Below are 19,079 nucleotides of genomic sequence, written 5' to 3'. Positions count from 1 at the left end.
AACCACTGTGTAGTTGGAGCTGAGGCAACAGTGCAGCTATTGGGTGGGACTTGGCACTCTGGCTCCTCTACTGTATACACAGAAGAAAAGAACTGGTTAAGCACATCTGCCTTTTCTGTATCCGCTGTAACCATATTGTTACTATAACTCAATGGGGCCACACCCTAAACCTGCATCTTTTTACTATTAATATACTTAAAAAACTTTTTGTGGTTAGTCTTGGCCTCTGCCGCGATGCACTCCTCATTTCCTATCTTTGCCTTCTGGATTGCTGTTTTACAACACTTGTTATAGTGTTTATATTCATTAAACGCAGCTACTGTCCCCTCTGACTTATATTTCTTAAAATCTTTCCTTTTTTCCCCTATTAACTTCTTTACCTCAGTGTTAAGCCACATAGGGTGATTCTTAACACTTCTACTTTTTCTTATTAATGGAATAAATTGAGAACAGTAATGATTTAATATCATTTTAAATGACAACCATTTCTGCTCTGTGTTTTTTCAGGAAACATAATGCCCCAATCTATGCCCTGAAGCGCTGCCCTTAAGGAGCTAAAATTTGCCTTCCTAAAATTCAGAGTCTTTGTTGCCCCCGTGTAAATTTGTTTCCTGCACCAAACATCAAATGAAATAACATTATGGTCACTATTACCCAGGGGTTCAACCACTTGCACATTTGCTATACGTTCTGGGTCATTAGAGATCACTAGATCCAATATAGCAGCGTTTTTCAACCGCTGTTCCGCGGCACACTAGTGTGCCGTGAGATGTTGCCTGGTGTGCCGTAGGTGAAGACAAGACTCCCCCGGTCCCCTCTGGGACACCTTCCACTTCCTGGCTCCCTGATGCCCGGAAATCGTCACTGCCTGTGACATCATCCGGCATCGGATCCAGGAGGGTGGAGCAACCAGAGAGGAGAGGCAGCACTATCCTGCCTGGCACAACCCGACCGGGGGGAGCAACTGCCCAGGCCCTGCCCCGACAGACCAGATCCACCAGGGGCCAGGCCCATGCACAGCCGCCCTACTCCCCACCGGAGGACAATCCCGGGACACCCCTGGATGCCGTAACCTGACATGTAAGAAAACAATTAATAATAATATATATATAATATAAAATTTTTGTGTGTATAAAAAAAAAAAAAAAAAATCAGTGGGGGGGTGGGTTTGTGGAGAAAATGTCCCGGAAAATACATTCTTTGTGTTTATTTGATTCCTATTCAAGAGAATTACTTTATATATATAGTCAATATAGGCACAGAGTTAAATTTTTTAACATTTTCTAATGGTGGTGTGCCTCGTGATTTTTTTCATGAAACAAGTGTGCCTTTGCCCAAAAAAGGTTGAAAAACACTGCAATATAGCATGGTTCCTGGTTGGCTCCTCAACAACCTGTGACATAAAGTTGGCATGCAGCAAGTTTATAAACTTGTTCCCATTTACTGTCCTGGCAGTACTATGGCTCTAGTCAATATCAGGATTGCCAATTTATTTAATTACAAAAAAACACTACTAATGATAGGGTGTGTTAAATGCCTACAGTGTATCTGCACAATGAGCCAGAGTCAGCAAGTGGTCAAATAACTTGTTATTTAAAAAAATTAAATTTGTACAGCCAGTCCAGCATCAAGAATTATTTCGCCCTAGTAACTACTCTTGTAGTACTGTGGTGGGACTTGTACACTGGGGTCCACCGAGGACACGCCCTCACGTATAGTGAGTATACGTTGGGTTTACTCGGATGGGTTGTGTGCTGGGTTTACTCGGATGGGTTGAACTTGATGGACAATGGTCTTTTTTCAACCCTATGTAACTATGTAACTATGTAACTGATACTGGTACTTGATAATTAGTATGGCAGCTTCCTTAGCCTTCCCAAACTTGCTTTTGTCTTTTGCTGTAGCATTTTTCTTTCCCTAAAGTTATCTATTATTTATTTATTTGATTATTGAAACTTAGCAGTAGTGGCTGCATTTCCCACCCTAGGCTTATACTCAAGTCAATAAGTTTTTCCAGTTTTCTTAGGTAAAATTTGGTACCTCGGCTTATATTCGGATTGGCTTATACTCGAGTATATACGATACTTTTTTTTTTTTTTTTAAATGACCATTTCCCTACAAACTGGAGGATGCATCACTCTAGGGCCAACACATACTTGAATAAATCACACTGCAAAGTCCATATTGTGTTGCCAAAAACTCATGAACTGTACTTTTCTATAATTACCGCCTGCTCCAAGTAGGTGTTAATTTTCGCATAGAGTAATGCGATATTTAGCGCGTCTAAGTGTTTGCGAATCGTGCTAAGTATTATTTCTGCACGCTAATTAACGCAATGCAGTAAAATTACCGCATGCAGCTGCGCGCTAATTAATGCACGCAATATACGACTTAACACATGCGATAATACTTAAGCGAATCACGCGTTTTTCGCGTCAATTTTAACGCGAAAAAGCATGCGATATGCGTTATCGCACTTTAGAGAATCAACCCTCTTATATTTTAATTACTAGAACAACCTTTAATGAACCCCTTTCTGTTTGGGAGAACTAATATCTGGTAAAATAAGGACTAAATGGTCAGCAAATCTTTTGGATAGGATCTTGATACCTTGATTGATAAGAGAGATGATGGAGAAAGGATGATTGAAGTGGAATCTATACCTTGCTTTGGGATCAACTTTATATGAGATAAACTTCTAGATGGAATATCCCCTCCTTAAAAATCAACCTTGTAATATCTTAAAACCTAGAATCTTTCAGCTTTTCAAAAGTTTTTATTACTTAAAATACTTAATCTGATTTAATTGTTATATTAAGTTAATCAAATTGTGGTTCAGATATTCATGAAAATTTAAAATTTGTAAGAGTTTTCTCTCTTATCTTCTGCTAAATCTGATCTCTTATACAAATTTTTGTAATAATTTTCAAAAACTTTTATGATCTTGATAGGATCATTTGTTAGGTTGTTATTTGGGTCACTGAACTTAATCAGTTGTCTAGAAGGATTCCAATTTTTAGTTAAGTTGGTTAGAAATTCATAAGCCTTGTTGCCTAGGTTTCTAAATCTCGCTTTAGTTTCTTAATCAAATTTTACTTTCCTCTATAGATTCTTTGTATTTTGCACAATTTGTTAATGTGGGGTTAATTTTTAATAATCAATATGTACTTATTTGCTCAAGGAAGGAAAATTACCATTGACTGATTTATAAAAGTGGGCCTTATACAATGTTATATCCCCTCTGATGACTGCCTTTCATGTTTCCTATAAATTTTTTGGGTTACGTATACAATATGAAGAAAAGAAGATTTCTTAACAGGGAAGATGTTAAAATCCAAGGCAATGTAAGAATGGTCAAAAATGTCAATAACTCCTATATGCGCCTTTTTGGCTTTAGTTATTAGATCAATAGAAGTGAAAAAATAATCAATCCGAAAGCCAGATATGTGTGGTCTTTAGCTAATGGATGGAATAGTCTCCATATGTCATTTAGTTTGGTATTTGATAAATCATTAATTAGACGGGACTTCTTCCTTAGGACCCACAGAGCGAGTTACTCACCCACGATAGATCTCTGCTATCGCAGGAGAGTAGCTGCTCCAAAAAGACTTGACACCAACCAGTGGCCCTTCGCAATGCGAAAGTTTCCGAAGTCACGTGAAGTTGCCTGCGGGTGGAAACTTTGAGTGACTTTTTACTGGAGCAATGCAAAGGGCTTTCCACCAGCAACTTCTATTGTTTCCGGTGGAAAGCCATTTTGAAGTGCTTACTCGTCTGCAATAGCAGAGATCTATTGCGGGTGAGTAACTCACTCCGTGGCTTCTTAAAGTAGTCTCTTAGAAAATAATTAGTTTTGTCCAAATGCTGGTTATGGGATTCGATTTTCAAAGATTAAATTTGATTTATCTACATTAGAGATCCTATGGGATAATTTGCAGAAGAACATGCTCTTATTATTATTTGGAACAGAGACCAACCTAAAGTACCAGCATTAATCTCTAATTAGTGTTTTAACAGAAATTTGCCTCGATTATCCTGTTTGGTATTTAGAATTTAAATGTTGAAGGATTTATTAAAGACGATTGCTACAACTCCTTTTTTCTTTAATGCCAGGGAGAATAATAAATCTTCTACCCAATCTGAAATTACAATTCTCCTTGGACCATAAGTACATCTGTATGTAGTTTCTTTTATTTAGCTATAACCTTTTTCATTTCACTTTATAAAGTGACTGAGGCCATTGACATTCCAAAAATTATTTTCAGGGATTTCAATACATGGGTGTTTGACATGACAAAATAGAAGAGTATGACAAAAAGCATACTATCCTTACAAAAAGAAGTGCATTCACAGAACAGAGCCAAAATATATAAAATGTTCAACAATAGTAGAGAAGATAAAAAAAAACTTAACTATGGTTAAGATGAGAAGCTTATCATATAAAGATACATTCATCTTTTAAAGGAGAGCTAAAGCCTAACTAAAGATATAGGGCAGAAATGTTGTACATTATGTTTTGGGTCTCTGTACCAGCCCAAGGTGACCACAACCCTTCAGCAGGGAAAATGAGTGCCTCCAATGATGCCCCAGTAGCTCCTAACTTCCTTTCTGCTGCTTCCCTACACATGCTCTGTGCTGCTGTCAGTTACTGAGCTAAAAATATACTGCATAAATAGAGTATAAATGTAACAGTTAAAAGCTGATTAGTTATTCATTCAGATTCACATTACATGACAGATCTAAAACCAGGGTATTTGCATCAGCTTATATGACAACCCTCATTTTCTGCTTGATAATTTGCAATGACCCCTAAGCTCACCTTCTCAACAGCTGGTCACACCACATTGAGCATGTGCACTGTCCCGGACAGTTCCGGGGGGAAAGGGTTTGGGAGGGAACAGAATCCAAGATGGGGAGCTCCTGTGACACTGTAATGACCTATGTCATTACTACTATAGAGATGCTGAAACTTTCAGCCAGTGCAGTCAGTTTATAATATAAAATATGGCATTTCTATCTATATTCATTTTTAGGGTTTAGTTCTCCTTTAAGTAATAAGAGAAAAATTGTGATAACTGTGGACCTCTTTTATTCCTGGAAGGAGATAAGGCTCCTTTGCCCTCTTTAATGTTGAAGGAAAACCTATGAGAAGTACAGACCCCACCACCTAAACAAAAAAGAAGGCTCAAATTATAGAAATGATACAAAATCAGAAAATCATATAATCTTCCTTATTTGTGAGAAAAGGGTCTTTTGGGGAGTGAATTGGAGATCTGGAGCAGTGTCTCGGTGGGGTCGCATTGACTTCACTCTCTTTTGTGGAAAGACAACCATGTCCTTTTATCAGAGCCTTTTGGTTCTTGTAGGAAGAGTTTCCTTGTGTGGTGATTTTTTTTTTGTGAATTTAGAAGTAAGATTTGATTTGAGATTTAGATAGTTGACAAACTGTAATGCCTGCTGATTTTTTTTTGTATATATGTAGTCCTGAGTACATATATATTCCATCAATCCATGAATTGATGTTTAATAAAGAGAAAATGTGATGTTTTGGTCAAAGAATATTTGACAAATGTTTGAAAAAGCTTTCTTTTTTTGAGATAGAATATAAAAAAAATGAGGATACGGTGATCATCCAGCTCTAGGTTATTTTGTTTTTTTATAATCTTGGAAGAGCTCGTTTTTATCCACATAGTCCAAAAACGTTGCTATAACATAGTTACATAGGGTTGAAAAAAGACCAAGTCCATCAAGTTCAACCCTTCCAAGTAAACCCAGCACACACAACATGTCAAAGTTTAATTGCCAATGTATACCCCCATGGTCCAATTCGATGGATTCTTTCAATTTTTGCTTTTATACAAGTTGTGTCCTAAGTTTTTCCAAAAAGGTCTGTGTTATAAGTGAGATCAAGGGATCATTCTTATATGATTCAGGTATACCTATGAATCTCGCCTCAGGCCAGGAGTGGCAAAAAGCCGTGTTTAAAAATGGAATGAGCCTCCTCAGCTATGAATCAACAATATTCTTTTTGTTCTATTCTACAGGTTGTCAATCCTATAAGTCTTTCTATTGTTCCTCTAACACAGCAATTTTGGATTGAATAATGACAGTTTCATCAGAAACAGTTGAAACCGTAGATTCAGTGTCTTAAATTCCTTGTTGGTTCAGGGGTTCAGATATCTCTTTCATATTTGAATGGATTTTATCAATTGCTTTAGTCAATGAAGCTTCAATGGTTAGGTTGATAAGTTTAGGCTTTTATAGCTGAGCATTACCTGAAGAAGCACCCTGAAGAATATTGGTCCAAGATCATTGAAACTTTCATATAAAACCAGGCCTGTACTTAGTTACATATATGTACATCATGCAAGAGATAGAAGGAGAGCTAGGGACAGATGGTAGGAAAGTTTCTGTAACACAAAGAAAGAATAGAAGGGGAGCAAGGAACCAATGGTGGTAAAAGTCCTTAACATTTGTGGTCTGTTGTAATAAGGCTTTGCATGAATGAGGATGACCATATGGTATTTTGGAGAACCAGATAAAATAACATAATGAAGATAAAGGATATACACACAAAGGGGGTTTCAGGACCTGAGTTAGGGGCCCCAACAGCTGATAAAACAAAGTAAAGTTGGGTAAAATCTTTGGAATTTATGGGTCCTTCCATCTGTTAAAGATTATGTTTTATGCATACTTTTTACCTCTAAAGTTATAATGTATTTGTTTTGTACTTTGTATTATATGTTTTTGAATTATTTAGCTTAATATTGTTAATCAATTATCGAGTATATGTTTCTTTAAATTATTTCAATAATTTTTCGGTTATTGATTGCATTATATGTTACTCTGTATGTCCAATGTATGAAACCCACTTATTGTACAGCGCTGCGGCTCTTGTATCGGTTATTGATTGCTGTATATGTTACTCTGTATGTCCAATGTATGAAACCCACTTATTGTACAGCGCTGCGGAATATATTGGCGCTTTATAAATAAATGTTAATAATAATAATTTTGTAAGGTTTGGGATATTTAAAGAGATATGCAAGATAGGGGGGATATTAGTTCAACTCATACGTGATCCAACAGTGATATCTTGTGGTAGTTACACCAAAGGACCTCCTCCTTTAAAGACAAAGGACTACGTTCTCATTGGCTCAGAAGTTCATCAAAGGAATTCTTCAACTAAAACTGTATAAAAGACTGCTCCAAAAGTTTCATTTTAGCTCAACTCAACTCATCTTGACTTCTTCTTCCAACACCATCGAGAAGATTTGTACATCCAGAGCTCACATATAAACTAAGAGAGGAAGATTATCACCACAGGAAGAGAAAGGTATTGAATTACCAATACTGGGGGAGGGAAGAATTTCTCTCTCAGACCTCTCACTGCTTTGTTGCAGCATCTCAGAACTTTATGTCTGTCTGTTACTCTACTATCTTGCATAGCTTGAATAAAATCCTTCCTTTATTAAGCCTAAAAGGTTGGACTGGATTTTGTTAGAGAGAATATTTTTCTAACACAACCTTTTTTGCAGACATGAGACTTTAAGTTCTTTGGTTTATCATTTCTCTCATAAGTTTTTAGGCTGGATTTGTTTGAGAATGGCTGAGATGTTTTGGGGTTTCCCATTGGCCATTTTTTTTCGTCAGTAGACAAATAATCTGCTAAAAACCAAGGATTTGAGAGGAGGCCATTCTGCTCTAGCAGAGCCGAATTTCCACTCAAATCTACGGTTTAAATTGTTTATGATGAAAACAGTTGATGAAATGATGGCTAAGTTTCCTAGTTCTGTTTCAGCCTGCACAACTCTCCTTACCCCCCCAACTTTCCAATGTGCACCCGAAGTTCCCATTGCACAGTCCACCCTACCCTGAACTTATACAAGTATCCAAAGCACCATTGCAACCTCCTTCCCCCCCAACCAGAAAAATTAACCCTGAAGTTCCCCCAGAACAAAGTCTGCCCACACCCAGGCCTGGATTTGTGGCGAGGCCACAAAGGCCCGGGCCTAGGGCGGCAAAATTTAGGGGTGGCATGCTGCACCCGTCACAACAAAATTTTGAAACTTACCTCAAATACGGAGCAATGGGGACTTTAGATATGCAGTAAAACTTAAAAAGAATGCCTTTAGACTTACTTTTAATTTATATTAACCTTTCATTGTACTATAAGGACTGGAGCCCAAAACTGCACCACATACTCAAGGTGAGGCCTTACCAGGGACCTATAAAGAGGCAAAATTATGTTTTCATCGCTTGAGTCAATGCCCTTTTTTATACAAGACAGCACTTTATTTGCTTTAGTAGCCACAGAATGATCCTTCTCCATTAAGGATGCCCCCAATAAACTACCATTCAGTAGATAGTTTGTGTTTATATTATTTCTACCGAAGTGCATAACTTTGTACTTGTCCACATTGAACCTCATTTTCCAGTTTGATGCCCAGTTTTCCAATTTTGTCAAATTGCTCTGCAAAGCGGCAGCATCCTGCATGGAACTTATAGTTTTGCACAATTTTGTGTTGTCAGCAAAAATAGAAACAGTACTCTCTATGCCTACCTCCAGGTCATTAATAAACAAGTTAAAAAGCAAAGGACCAAGGACTGACCCCTGCCGTACTCCACTAACAACACTGGTCCAATTAGAAAATGTTCCATTTACCACCACTCTTTGTAATTTCTCTTTCAGTCAGTTGTTTAGTTGTTGTTTTTGTTGTGTTTAATGTATCCAACCACACTTTACCATAGGCACACTGAAGCAAAGGCAAATGAGGAATCAGAGACAGATTGGGAAGATGCACAGCCCATAGGAGATATGATGTGAAAATCAGAGCACATTTGCATTTAAACTTGAAGACATTACTGCCAGTAGTACGTGTGAGGGTGAATGAGTTAAAAAAGTAGCGACTGTAGCATTAATAGGAGTCTTATCCTGTGAGGCCTAAGCACCAGGGAAACACTCCTGCCTAGGAGTGAGTAGTGAATCTTCCCAAATCCTTCCCATGTAAGGTCTTTCTGGATTCCCAACCCGTCAATGGTAGCCTGTTTCTCCTGGTCTCCTTTTTGTCTCTTTTGGCTTGAGGACCACACAGGACAGGTAATCCGTAACTTGATTCAATTTTCTGGGTCTGTAGCAAACTTCAAAGTTGTATTGATATAACCTGTCTGACCATCAGTGAATATGAAGGGGATGATAGCCTGATTCTGATGTAGACAGTAAGGTAGGAAGTTAGGGCTTGGTAATCTGTTCTCATGGTACACTTCCTGCCATAAAGGAAATGATGCCACCTCTTACAAGACTATTTACAAGCCAATGCCTCCCATTGCCCTGCAGTGTATGTCTGCTCAGCTAAAGCGAGAGCTCAAGAGGCAAAAGCACTCCCACTGTACATCTTTTTTAAAGGGGGATATACCATTCCAATTAAATTTTCATCAAACAACCCAAAAACTGCTTTTGTTCTGCCCCTTCCCTGCAGTTCCGGAACAAGACTCCTCACAGTTTTCTCAGGAGCCACTGGCACCTGCTTCATCAGATAGCAACATCCAGTTACTCAGGACTTGAGCTGTGAGTGGAGGGAGGTGGTCTTAGTGATATAAGTTTAGCATTCTGCTCTGTCCTTCACTTCAGATCTGCCTTTGCTTGCTCGTACACTCAAACCCATCCCCCCAACCATACCCTGCTTTCCCCTTAAAGCCGTTCCTAACTTCTGACTCTATGTTTCTTATAAGGTTCGGCTCCTTGCTACCTGAAAGGATAAAAAACTGCAGCTGTCTGTTTCTCATGATGCGTATACTGAAAGTCATAAAAGCAGTTTTCATTCTTTCGGGTAGAGGAGCACAACAGAGCAGAACATTCCTTGTAGGAAGCACAGAGCAGCTATCAGAAGGTATGAATGGCTCTCAGGTGAAAGCAGGGCACGGCTTGGGGGAAGCATAGCACTAACGACTCTCAGGGGAAAAGTAGGACATGCTCAATACTGAAAGCTACAGTATTGACAATCATTTGCTAGGAGCTGGTGGAACAACATGTGATTTGTACAAATATAATAAGGGGGCCCTCCAACAGTCATATAAATTAACCTTTCTAGTGAAAATGCTGCAGTGCCATTCAACTAAAATGTTTTTTAATATTTTAAAATAAGGATCTATTTCTCTAGCTATCAGTGAAACAAATGTAGTATTGGGGGCAGGACTTGGGCTGCTACTGCAGAGTTCTGTTTCTTAATCAGACTTATGACTACTTCCTGAGGGAGAATGAAAAGACACACCCAGTCCTCATTTTAGCCTAGAGGGGTGGAGAGAGGTTTTCTCTGCAGCTCTAGTATAATTACATTTTAAAAAGTTTTTTTATTTTCACAGAAGCACGATACATTTTAGTTTGTGAATCCCAAAAAGGAAGCAAGTTCTGTTCTGTCTTTTGGTTCAGGGGTCACGATTGGTATCCCAAAGCTCCAAACTGAGGCCAAGGATCCGGTCACACTCACACTTCTGCCTATAACTGCCACCTTTCCTGTCAGGAGGAGCCCTTTGATACTCGGATGCCACCAGAACTTAAAGTGAGAGACAGAAGGCAAGAGTTCTGAGCAGGCAAGGGAACCAAATTGTGTGACAGGAGGAACAGGAAACAGGGTTAAGTGGTCAAAGAATAGGCTAAGGTCAGCAACGAACAGTCAGCGCAGTACAAAATCAGAAGGCAAAGAGTAGTCGAGAAACAGGCAAAGGTCAGTTCAGGCAGCAATAAGGCAATGGTAAGGAACAGGCACGAGTCAAAACACAGGAAATCAGAACAGGAACCCACCCAGGAACAATCTAGAATTGACCTATGTTGGGCAATGAGTGCAGGGCGGTAGAAACTTAAAATATTAAAATTTCCTGCCAAGATGGCATCACATGGTGAGTCGAACGGAAAGATGCGAGTGTGTCAAAAGTAAAAAGATGTGCATGTCTCCCACTACAGCTTATTGAGTTCTGCTTCTACTGCAGCACGGATTGCTAGAGGGAGCCAGCGTGAGAATTACATCACTGGAGATACCTTAGCGACACAGACCATTAAAGGTCTGAGGATATTTTTCCTTCTAGATAGTATCTACAGGTATGGGATCCCTTATCCGGAAACTCGTTATCCAGAAAGCTCCGAATTATGGAAAGCCCGTCTCCCATAGACTCCATTTTAATCAAATAATTCAGAATTTTAAAATTGATTTCCTCTCTGTAGTAATACAACAGTACCTTGTAATTGATCCCAACTATGATATAAATCAGTGCTGTCCAACTTCTGTGGTACCGAGGGCCGGAATTTTTCCGACCTACGTGGTAGAGGGCCAATAATGGAAGCCAGTTTTGACCACTCCCCTTTTTGAAACCGCACTCACTTGAAACCACACCCATGTTATCACATGACCATACCCATATATTAATGGTTGTAGTACAGCAAATACCTGCCATACTCTACCTTCCCTACCCTGCCTGTGTGTGCCATACTCTGCCTTCCCTACCTGCCTGTGTGTGCCATACTTTGCCTTCCCTACCCTGCCTGCGTGTGCCATACTCTGCCTGCCCTACCCTGCCTGCGTGTGCCATACTCTGCCTTCCCTACCCTGCCTGTGTGTGCCATACTCTGCCTTCCCTACCCTGCCTGTGTGTGCCATACTCTGCCTTCCCCACCCTGCCTGTGTGTGCCATACTCTGCCTTCCCTACCCTGCCTGTGTGTGCCATACTCTGCCTGCCCTACCCTGCCTGCGTGTGGCATACTCTGCCTTCCCTACCCTGCCTGTGTGTGCCATACTCTGCCTTCCCTACCCTGCCTGTGTGTGCCATACTCTGCCTGCCCTACCCTGCCTGCGTGTGCCATACTCTGCCTGTCCTATGCTGCCTGTGTGTGCCATACTCTGCCTTCCCTACCCTGCCTTTGTGTGCCATACTCTCTCTGCCCTGTATGGCACACACAGGTAGCATACAGTGACACAATGTTGGCACTGCTCCTACAGTCTGCACAATAACTATGTATTAAAAAAAAAAAAACTTTTTAATTGCAGTACCACCTCACTATATGTTCTTTTTGTAGTGTGCAGGGATTATTTGTGGGTTTCTACTGTCTGAGGTGTGAACAGGTAAACAATGTGGGTGATTACAACCTGAGCCTGAGGTGTGAACAGGGGGTGAACAATGTAGGTATTAAAAGGTGTGAACAACACAGGGGATTACATTTTTAAACAATACAGAGGTTTTACAGCCTGAATCTGAGGTGTGAGCCATGCAGGGGGCCAGTTAATCACAGTACTGATACCATTTAAAGCTTACACAAGAGTAAGCCATCAAAGCAGTCAGACAGGTGGGGGGCCACACAGAGGGGGGTCGCGGGCCGCCAGTTGGACAGCACTGCTCTAGTGTATAGCTGTTTGTTTGTAGTACATTATAAATAATTCCTTGGGAATTCCTTGTGGACTTCATCTCTTTAGCTATGGGAAAAGTTGTTATATATTTGTAAAAAGTTTACAACATTGTAATGATGCTAAGCATAATGATGCTAACCATAAAAAGAATGTATGGATTCCTCCATGCTAGGACCAAAGACAAAATAACCATCTTCCTCCTTGAGCTTCCCATGCTGCAGTTGGAGGAGTAGTTGCAACTTATTCTAAAGGACATTTTCTCAAACTCTGTGCTTGTTGCCCCTGGGGCCCCACACCCCCCCAAGGGACCCTGCCTTGATCACCCACACACACACACCCCCGGGCCCCCATTGCCCACCCAACCCCCTCCCACGAGAATGCATAATTAAGCGTTGTTGGGAGAGGGGGACCTGAAGGCACAGGAGCGCCCAGCAAGGATTGGTTCTGGGCTGGGGCCCACCGGCCCATCCCGACTCTGACTTGTACAGATTCAGGCAATATTTGAGCAAAAGTAGAGTTGGGCCATTCATAGCAACTGATGGTACCCATATATACCGATGAATGTGTTTCATAAAAGAGATAGAAAAATAAGATTCATCTTTTCAAACCTAAAACGTCATTGCTGTATGTGTGGGTATATACAGACATGCATATACTGTATTTATGCATATCTGTTGATACATAGTATAATACATATCCAAGAAGAAAGCTTATGATTGTTAAAAGCCTAAATTTAATATGGACCATATAAACAGAACATTTTGCCCAAAATATTATTTAACAGAAATTGTAATATTATATTTACCAAATAAATTAACCAAACATTAACAGGTGTCCAATTTTTTTACATAACCTATAGCAGATATTACAAAATAAGAGGCAAATGCTTTCATGAACAAGATGAAAAAAAAGGATATGTACCGTATATACTCGAGTATAAGCCGAGTTTTTCAGCACCAATAATGTATATACGGTAGTTTACGTTCTGCACTCCCCGTTCTCAGAGTAGGTACTTTGATAAGAACATGGTCTGGTGGTAATGTACTTTTAAGATATTGAGCAGAAAGGAAGAAAATAAATGTTTGCGGTATATCTCCTCCAATGGCTGCATTTATTAACAGCAACTTTGCTCTTTTCTGTGCAGATAATATAGTTTATTTGCTTTGCTGTATGAATCCATATTTTTTTTTAATTTTTCTTAAACCATGCCTAATAATGTTGTGTTACAACACCTGTTCAATTTGTGGGTAGTGTGGTGCTTTCTCTCTGCAGATTTTTCTATTTTTAATTTTTCAGGGCAGGGTAAATAAGGCAGTGAATGGAACCTTTGGTAAATGTGTTATTTAGTAAACTGCTTGCAATTGTGCATTTTTATTATGTTTCTTTTTTGCCTTTGCCAGTGTGTGAAATTAGTAGCAGTGGGGGGGGGGGGGGGGATAATAGCCTCTGGGTAGGGACTGTGGCTGTGGGATAGCAGGTATAGTAGAGAGAGATGGTGCCTATAGTAGCAGTGGGGGATAATAGCCTCTGGGAAGGGACTTTGCTGTGGGATAGCAGGTATTATAGGGACAGATGGTGCCTATAGTAGCAGTGGGATAATAGCCTCTGAGAAGGGACTGTAGCTGTGGGATAGCAGGTATAGTAGGGAGAGATGGTGCCTATAGTAGCAGTGGGGGGATAATAGCCTCTGGGAAGGGACTGGGGCTGTGAATAGCAGGTATAGTAGGGAGAGATGGTGCCTATAGTAGCAGTTGGATAATAGCCTCTGGGAAGTACCTGTGGCTGTGGGATAGCAAGTATAGTAGGGAGAGATGGTGCCTATAGTAGCAGTGGGATAATAGCCTCTGGGAAGGGACTGTGGCTGTGGGATAGCAAGTATAGTAGGGAGAGATGGTGCCTATAGTAGCAGTGGGGGGATAATAGCCTCTGGGAAGGGACTGTGGCTGTGGGATAGCAGGTATAGTAGGGAGAGATGGTGCCTATACTAGCAGTGGGGATAATAGTCTCTGGGAAGAGACTGTGGCTGTAGGATAGCAGGTATAGTAGGGTTATTAGACAGTATAGACAGTTAAAAAAAAAACTTAGCAGCAGCTGCTGCATTTCCCACCCTAGGCTTATACTCGAGTCAATACAATAAATTTTTCCAGTTTTCTTAGGTAAAATTAGGCAAAATTTTTTTGACCATGACCATTTGTGTGACCACACCCCTAAATACTGCTACCATTTTACTAAATTTGGCAGGTTATTTAAAGTTTGAACAAAAAGAAAAATAGGGGGCACTCTGAAAATCCAAAAGACAGCCATTTGGAAAGTTAAAAAGAAAAAAACTTTATTATACACGCATCTCATACAGCCTGACGCATTTCATGTCCATCTGACATTTAATCATAGGTTAAATGTACATACAACCGCAGCAGTATTTAAAAGACAAAACACCAATAGGAAACTAAATAATGAAAAGGGGAGGGGGAAAACCAAACATCAGTAACTAATTTAAAGATACAGCACATATATACGAGGAAGAGCAGTTGTATACGAGTAAGAGAATTCATTCATCTTGGTAATCTAGTATTTGAATGTCAGAAATGTGTTCCCAAATAAGTTCTTTGAAACTCTAAGAGGTTTGTCCAACGTATTGCATAAAACATTTCTGACATGTAATCAGACATATAACATTTTTTAGTGTTAAAATTAATATACTGACCAATTGTATAAGACATATTAGTAACAGAAGATGTAAATCCATTACCCCTACATATAAGAGGACATAAAGTACAACATGTGGCACCACATTTCAAGGCTCCATGGTACTGAAGCCAGGTGGGAGTTTCTGTTTTATTACTCATCACCATACTTCCCTAAGGTATCACTCTTCCTAGTCACCTGATCCTAAGATGATCTTAACCTTAGGATCAGTACATAGTATGGGCAATTATTTATTCACAATTTTTTTAATATGAGGAAATTGAGGACTATATGTAAGTATACACAAAGGAGATTTAGAATTCGGAGACACTCTCAACCTCCGAGAAGAAATTCTAAAGTGACTTTTTAACCGGTAATACCTTGGGGTCATCATAGTGCTTTAAAAGCTTTTGTAAGGCAATGAATATCATATCAAGAGTAATCTATCTCTTAGATTGCATGATTCATGTCCAAAATTTTGAAACTCAGACCACAAGCGCCTAAGACACAAGAACTAACCAATTGGAATATTATGAATAATGTGTTTAGGATGTGATTAAGAGGCCTGTAAGATGATATTTGCTGCAAAGTTTTTCCAATAAAGAGAGGTGGCAACCATATTCCCATTGCCCACCAACAAGATATCCAGAAAATGAATCCTATTACTATGAAACTCCAATGTAAAATGATCATTATTATTTAAATAATCAATGAAATCAGCAAAAGGGTACTCATCCCCCTTTCAAATAAGCATTAGGTCATCTATACAGCAACCATAACGCTGTATACAGTTTTTAAATGAGTTATTATCATCATGATAAATGTACTTATATTCTCACCAAGACATGTACAAATTGGCATAAAATGGGGCAAATTTTGCCCCCCATAGCAGTGCCTTGCTTTTAAAGATAAAATTTGCTGTTAAACAGGAAGAAGTTGTGGGTTAATAGAAACTGGATAGCATCTAAAAATTCTTTAAAGATTAGCCATAAGTACTATAGAAATCAAGATGGAAAGCCATCGATTCCATACCCCGATCATGTGGAATGCTAGAGTATAAGGCAGTAACGTCAATGGTAGCCCATTTAACCCTTTCACTGCCAGCTGTTTTGGTCAAAGCGGGATTTGTATTGCCAGACAGTTTTTGAACATTTTTGCACTGTTTCACTTTAGGGGCCTTTCCTCGGGGGGACTTTTAGTTTACCCAGGAAAACAATATATTGTTTTTTTCAGGACAAAGTAAGCTTTTCATAATTTCATAATTTGTGTGTAATTTCAATTCTGTAACAAGAATATAGGCTTCTAAATGACTAAAAATGTAAAAAAAAAAAAATCTAATTTTCCATAATATAAACACAAATACCAGAAACAAATTATTTTATGCATGAAAATACAACTGATTTGGAAAGGCCCAGGTCTCCTGAATGTGCCAATACCAAATTTTATGGAGATTTCTCACTGTATAGGTCAAAAACTCCCAGCAGTACACTACCCCAATGAGAACATGCCCATATGCCCCCATATGAACTATCATTTCTGTCATTTCAGCTCCAGCAAAATCAACACATTTATATCATTATATGTGGGATAAAGCTAGTAAAAAGTATGCTCACCCCAGAAAGTCATATATTTTTGGAAAGTACACATTCCCCTGAATCTAAAATGGGTACCCATGGCTGTCTACTCCAAAGTACCAAGCCGCAAAGCTTTTCTAAAGCTAGCAATGTGGATGACATTTCCAAAAATCCCCTCAAAGCTTCCACTTTGCAGCATCTTATCTCCTACATCGCATTAGGTATCAAGATAAAACACCCTACATTTGAACGCCAGGGGCCCACTGAACAGTTTGATGCCCAATATGTATAGGTTTAACTAAATATGTAGCATGTAGGGGTTATGATTGTGGTTTATAACTGAACCCTCATCCTGTAGCAACACTAACCATTCTTTGTATTGGCAATTTAGTTGTTTACATTTTTGACAATGCAGATTTTAGATGAAAAGTAAAATTACTGTATCATTAAACTAAATAATTTAAAAAAACAAAAAAATCTGCTCTTTTTATGAATAATAATGACATTCACATTATATAGAGTAAAATAAGTAAATTAGTAGTGGCTGCAAATGCTGTTTCTGTTTTTAGTTGACATCAGTACTCTGAATGCATCCTTTAACCCTTTAAGTGCCACAGGACGTAGAATCAACATCCTGTGTATAAAAGTACCTAAGTGCCACAGGACGTAGATTCTACGTCCTGCTACACTTCCGGGTTTGGGGAGTGTAGCAGGATGTAGTTCCCCAGCCCCTAGACAACGAGCAGAGGCGGAGAACAAGTGGCCCCTGGGGCACGATCGCCCAGGGGCCCCATAGGAAAAGCCAGACACGTTGTTTGTACGTGCCTGACATTTCCTGCTCCCCCCTCCCTCCCCTCCCTCTGCACACTCACCGATCACAGGAAGAAGCTGCAGCATGTGTTCCTTGGTCCTTCCTCCCACCTCCAGAAGATCTGTGTGACTGCTTGTCCCAGGTAGGTTTTAAAAATCACACATACACAGACATATTACACTAATACACACTTATACTCGCACTTAACATTTTACAGCACTCACACACACTTGCACACACATGCACACACATGCACACAAAAAAACATTTTGCCTAGTGTACACTTTTGTTTAAATAATTTTTTAGTAGATTTAAGATTTAAGATCCCTTATCTGGAAAACCCAAGGTCCCAAGAATTCTGGATAACTGGTCCCATACCTATATATACTGAATTTGACAAATAGGTGGCCGCTAGCCAATAGACAGAACCAAGACATCTTTCACGTCTCTTTTGTTTATTACGTGATTGTGATGCTTTTGTCTTCTCTTTACATCAAGTGTGCCATGTGTTGATGCAGAATGATTAAAACTTGTAAGCACCAGCAACCTTCTTTTTATAACACATTTCATGTCATAATATGCACAGAAATATATATATATTTAACAGGCAATAATTGAAATTGTAATTGCAATTTTATGCATCTTATGAGGATTCAGAGCAAGAACACCATTGGTACCCCTTTAAGGACCCCATTTAATCACAGCCCCCTTAATTGATAACAATATTATATTTAAAACGTTGTTGTATCAGCCATTTAGACATTGTTCCAAAAATACCTAGGACATAAAATCTAAATTTTGCCCAAATCTCACTCTGACCTTAAAGCTGAGCTTTAAGGTGTATCTAGCAGTGCAAGTAGGCATTTCTTTCACTGACCAGCCTTCAAGCTGGACCGCCCAAAAAAAAATAGCTCCTCCACATTGTGGTTAAATCTGCTATAGGTGGTAAATATATTTCATTACCTGTCAGATGTGGATGCCTTCGGGACGTAGAAATCCTCTCCAGAAAGATAAGCTGCTGATGTTCCACCTCCAAAGTAATTTTTTCGTAGCAGATGTGTCACACGATTTGACACAATCAAAGCACCCAAGCCCGTTGGGAAGCCAAAAATTTTATAAAATGAAATAGTAACAAAATCTGGTTGATAAGATGACAAGTCTAGTGGTGATGTACTGACATATGAAGAAGCATCAAGTAGCACAAACCAACACCCTGGAGTGCCCAGGGGGAATAATTTTCCTAATCTAATTTTTTCTATCCATGCAAGTGGATACTTTGTGCCTGAAAAATTGCTTTGGGCTGGATAACAGAACAGATGTGGTGTTTTGTGGTATTCACCTTGATGATGATAATCTGATTCTAAGTTCTTTGACTGAAGCATGTCTTCTGGTTCAACAGGGACAGACAATACATTAATGATTTTAGTTATTCCTCTTATACCAATTACAGAAGTGTGATTGTCAGTTAAGTAACAGAACCGACTCCCTGTGTTGTCTAAACAGTTTGGTGTCCATGGGAATATTTCTGCTACTAGTTTCATAGCAGCAGTACTTCCTGCAGTAAAGATGACAGTGTAGTCCTCAGAACTTGTATTAAAATGTTGCAGAATCCT

General features: G+C 39.3%; 1 protein-coding gene across 2 annotated transcripts in view; it reads right to left on the bottom strand.

The window, feature by feature from the left end:
* Positions 1 to 19,079, bottom strand: part of mocos (molybdenum cofactor sulfurase) — a 465,613-nt gene that overhangs the window by 262,449 nt on the left and 184,085 nt on the right. For both annotated transcript variants that reach the window (XM_018089449.2, XM_002940985.4), the window contains exon 4: positions 18,430 to 19,077. In XM_018089449.2, the coding sequence (XP_017944938.2) occupies positions 18,430 to 19,077 (648 nt within the window). The remainder of the gene's footprint in view (positions 1 to 18,429; positions 19,078 to 19,079) is intronic.

This window comes from Xenopus tropicalis, chromosome 6 (genome assembly GCF_000004195.4).
Source record: "Xenopus tropicalis strain Nigerian chromosome 6, UCB_Xtro_10.0, whole genome shotgun sequence".
Classification (NCBI taxonomy): Eukaryota; Metazoa; Chordata; class Amphibia; order Anura; family Pipidae; genus Xenopus; species Xenopus tropicalis.
Note: the sequence above shows the minus strand (reverse complement) of the source record. Positions and strands in the feature narration are given on the sequence as shown.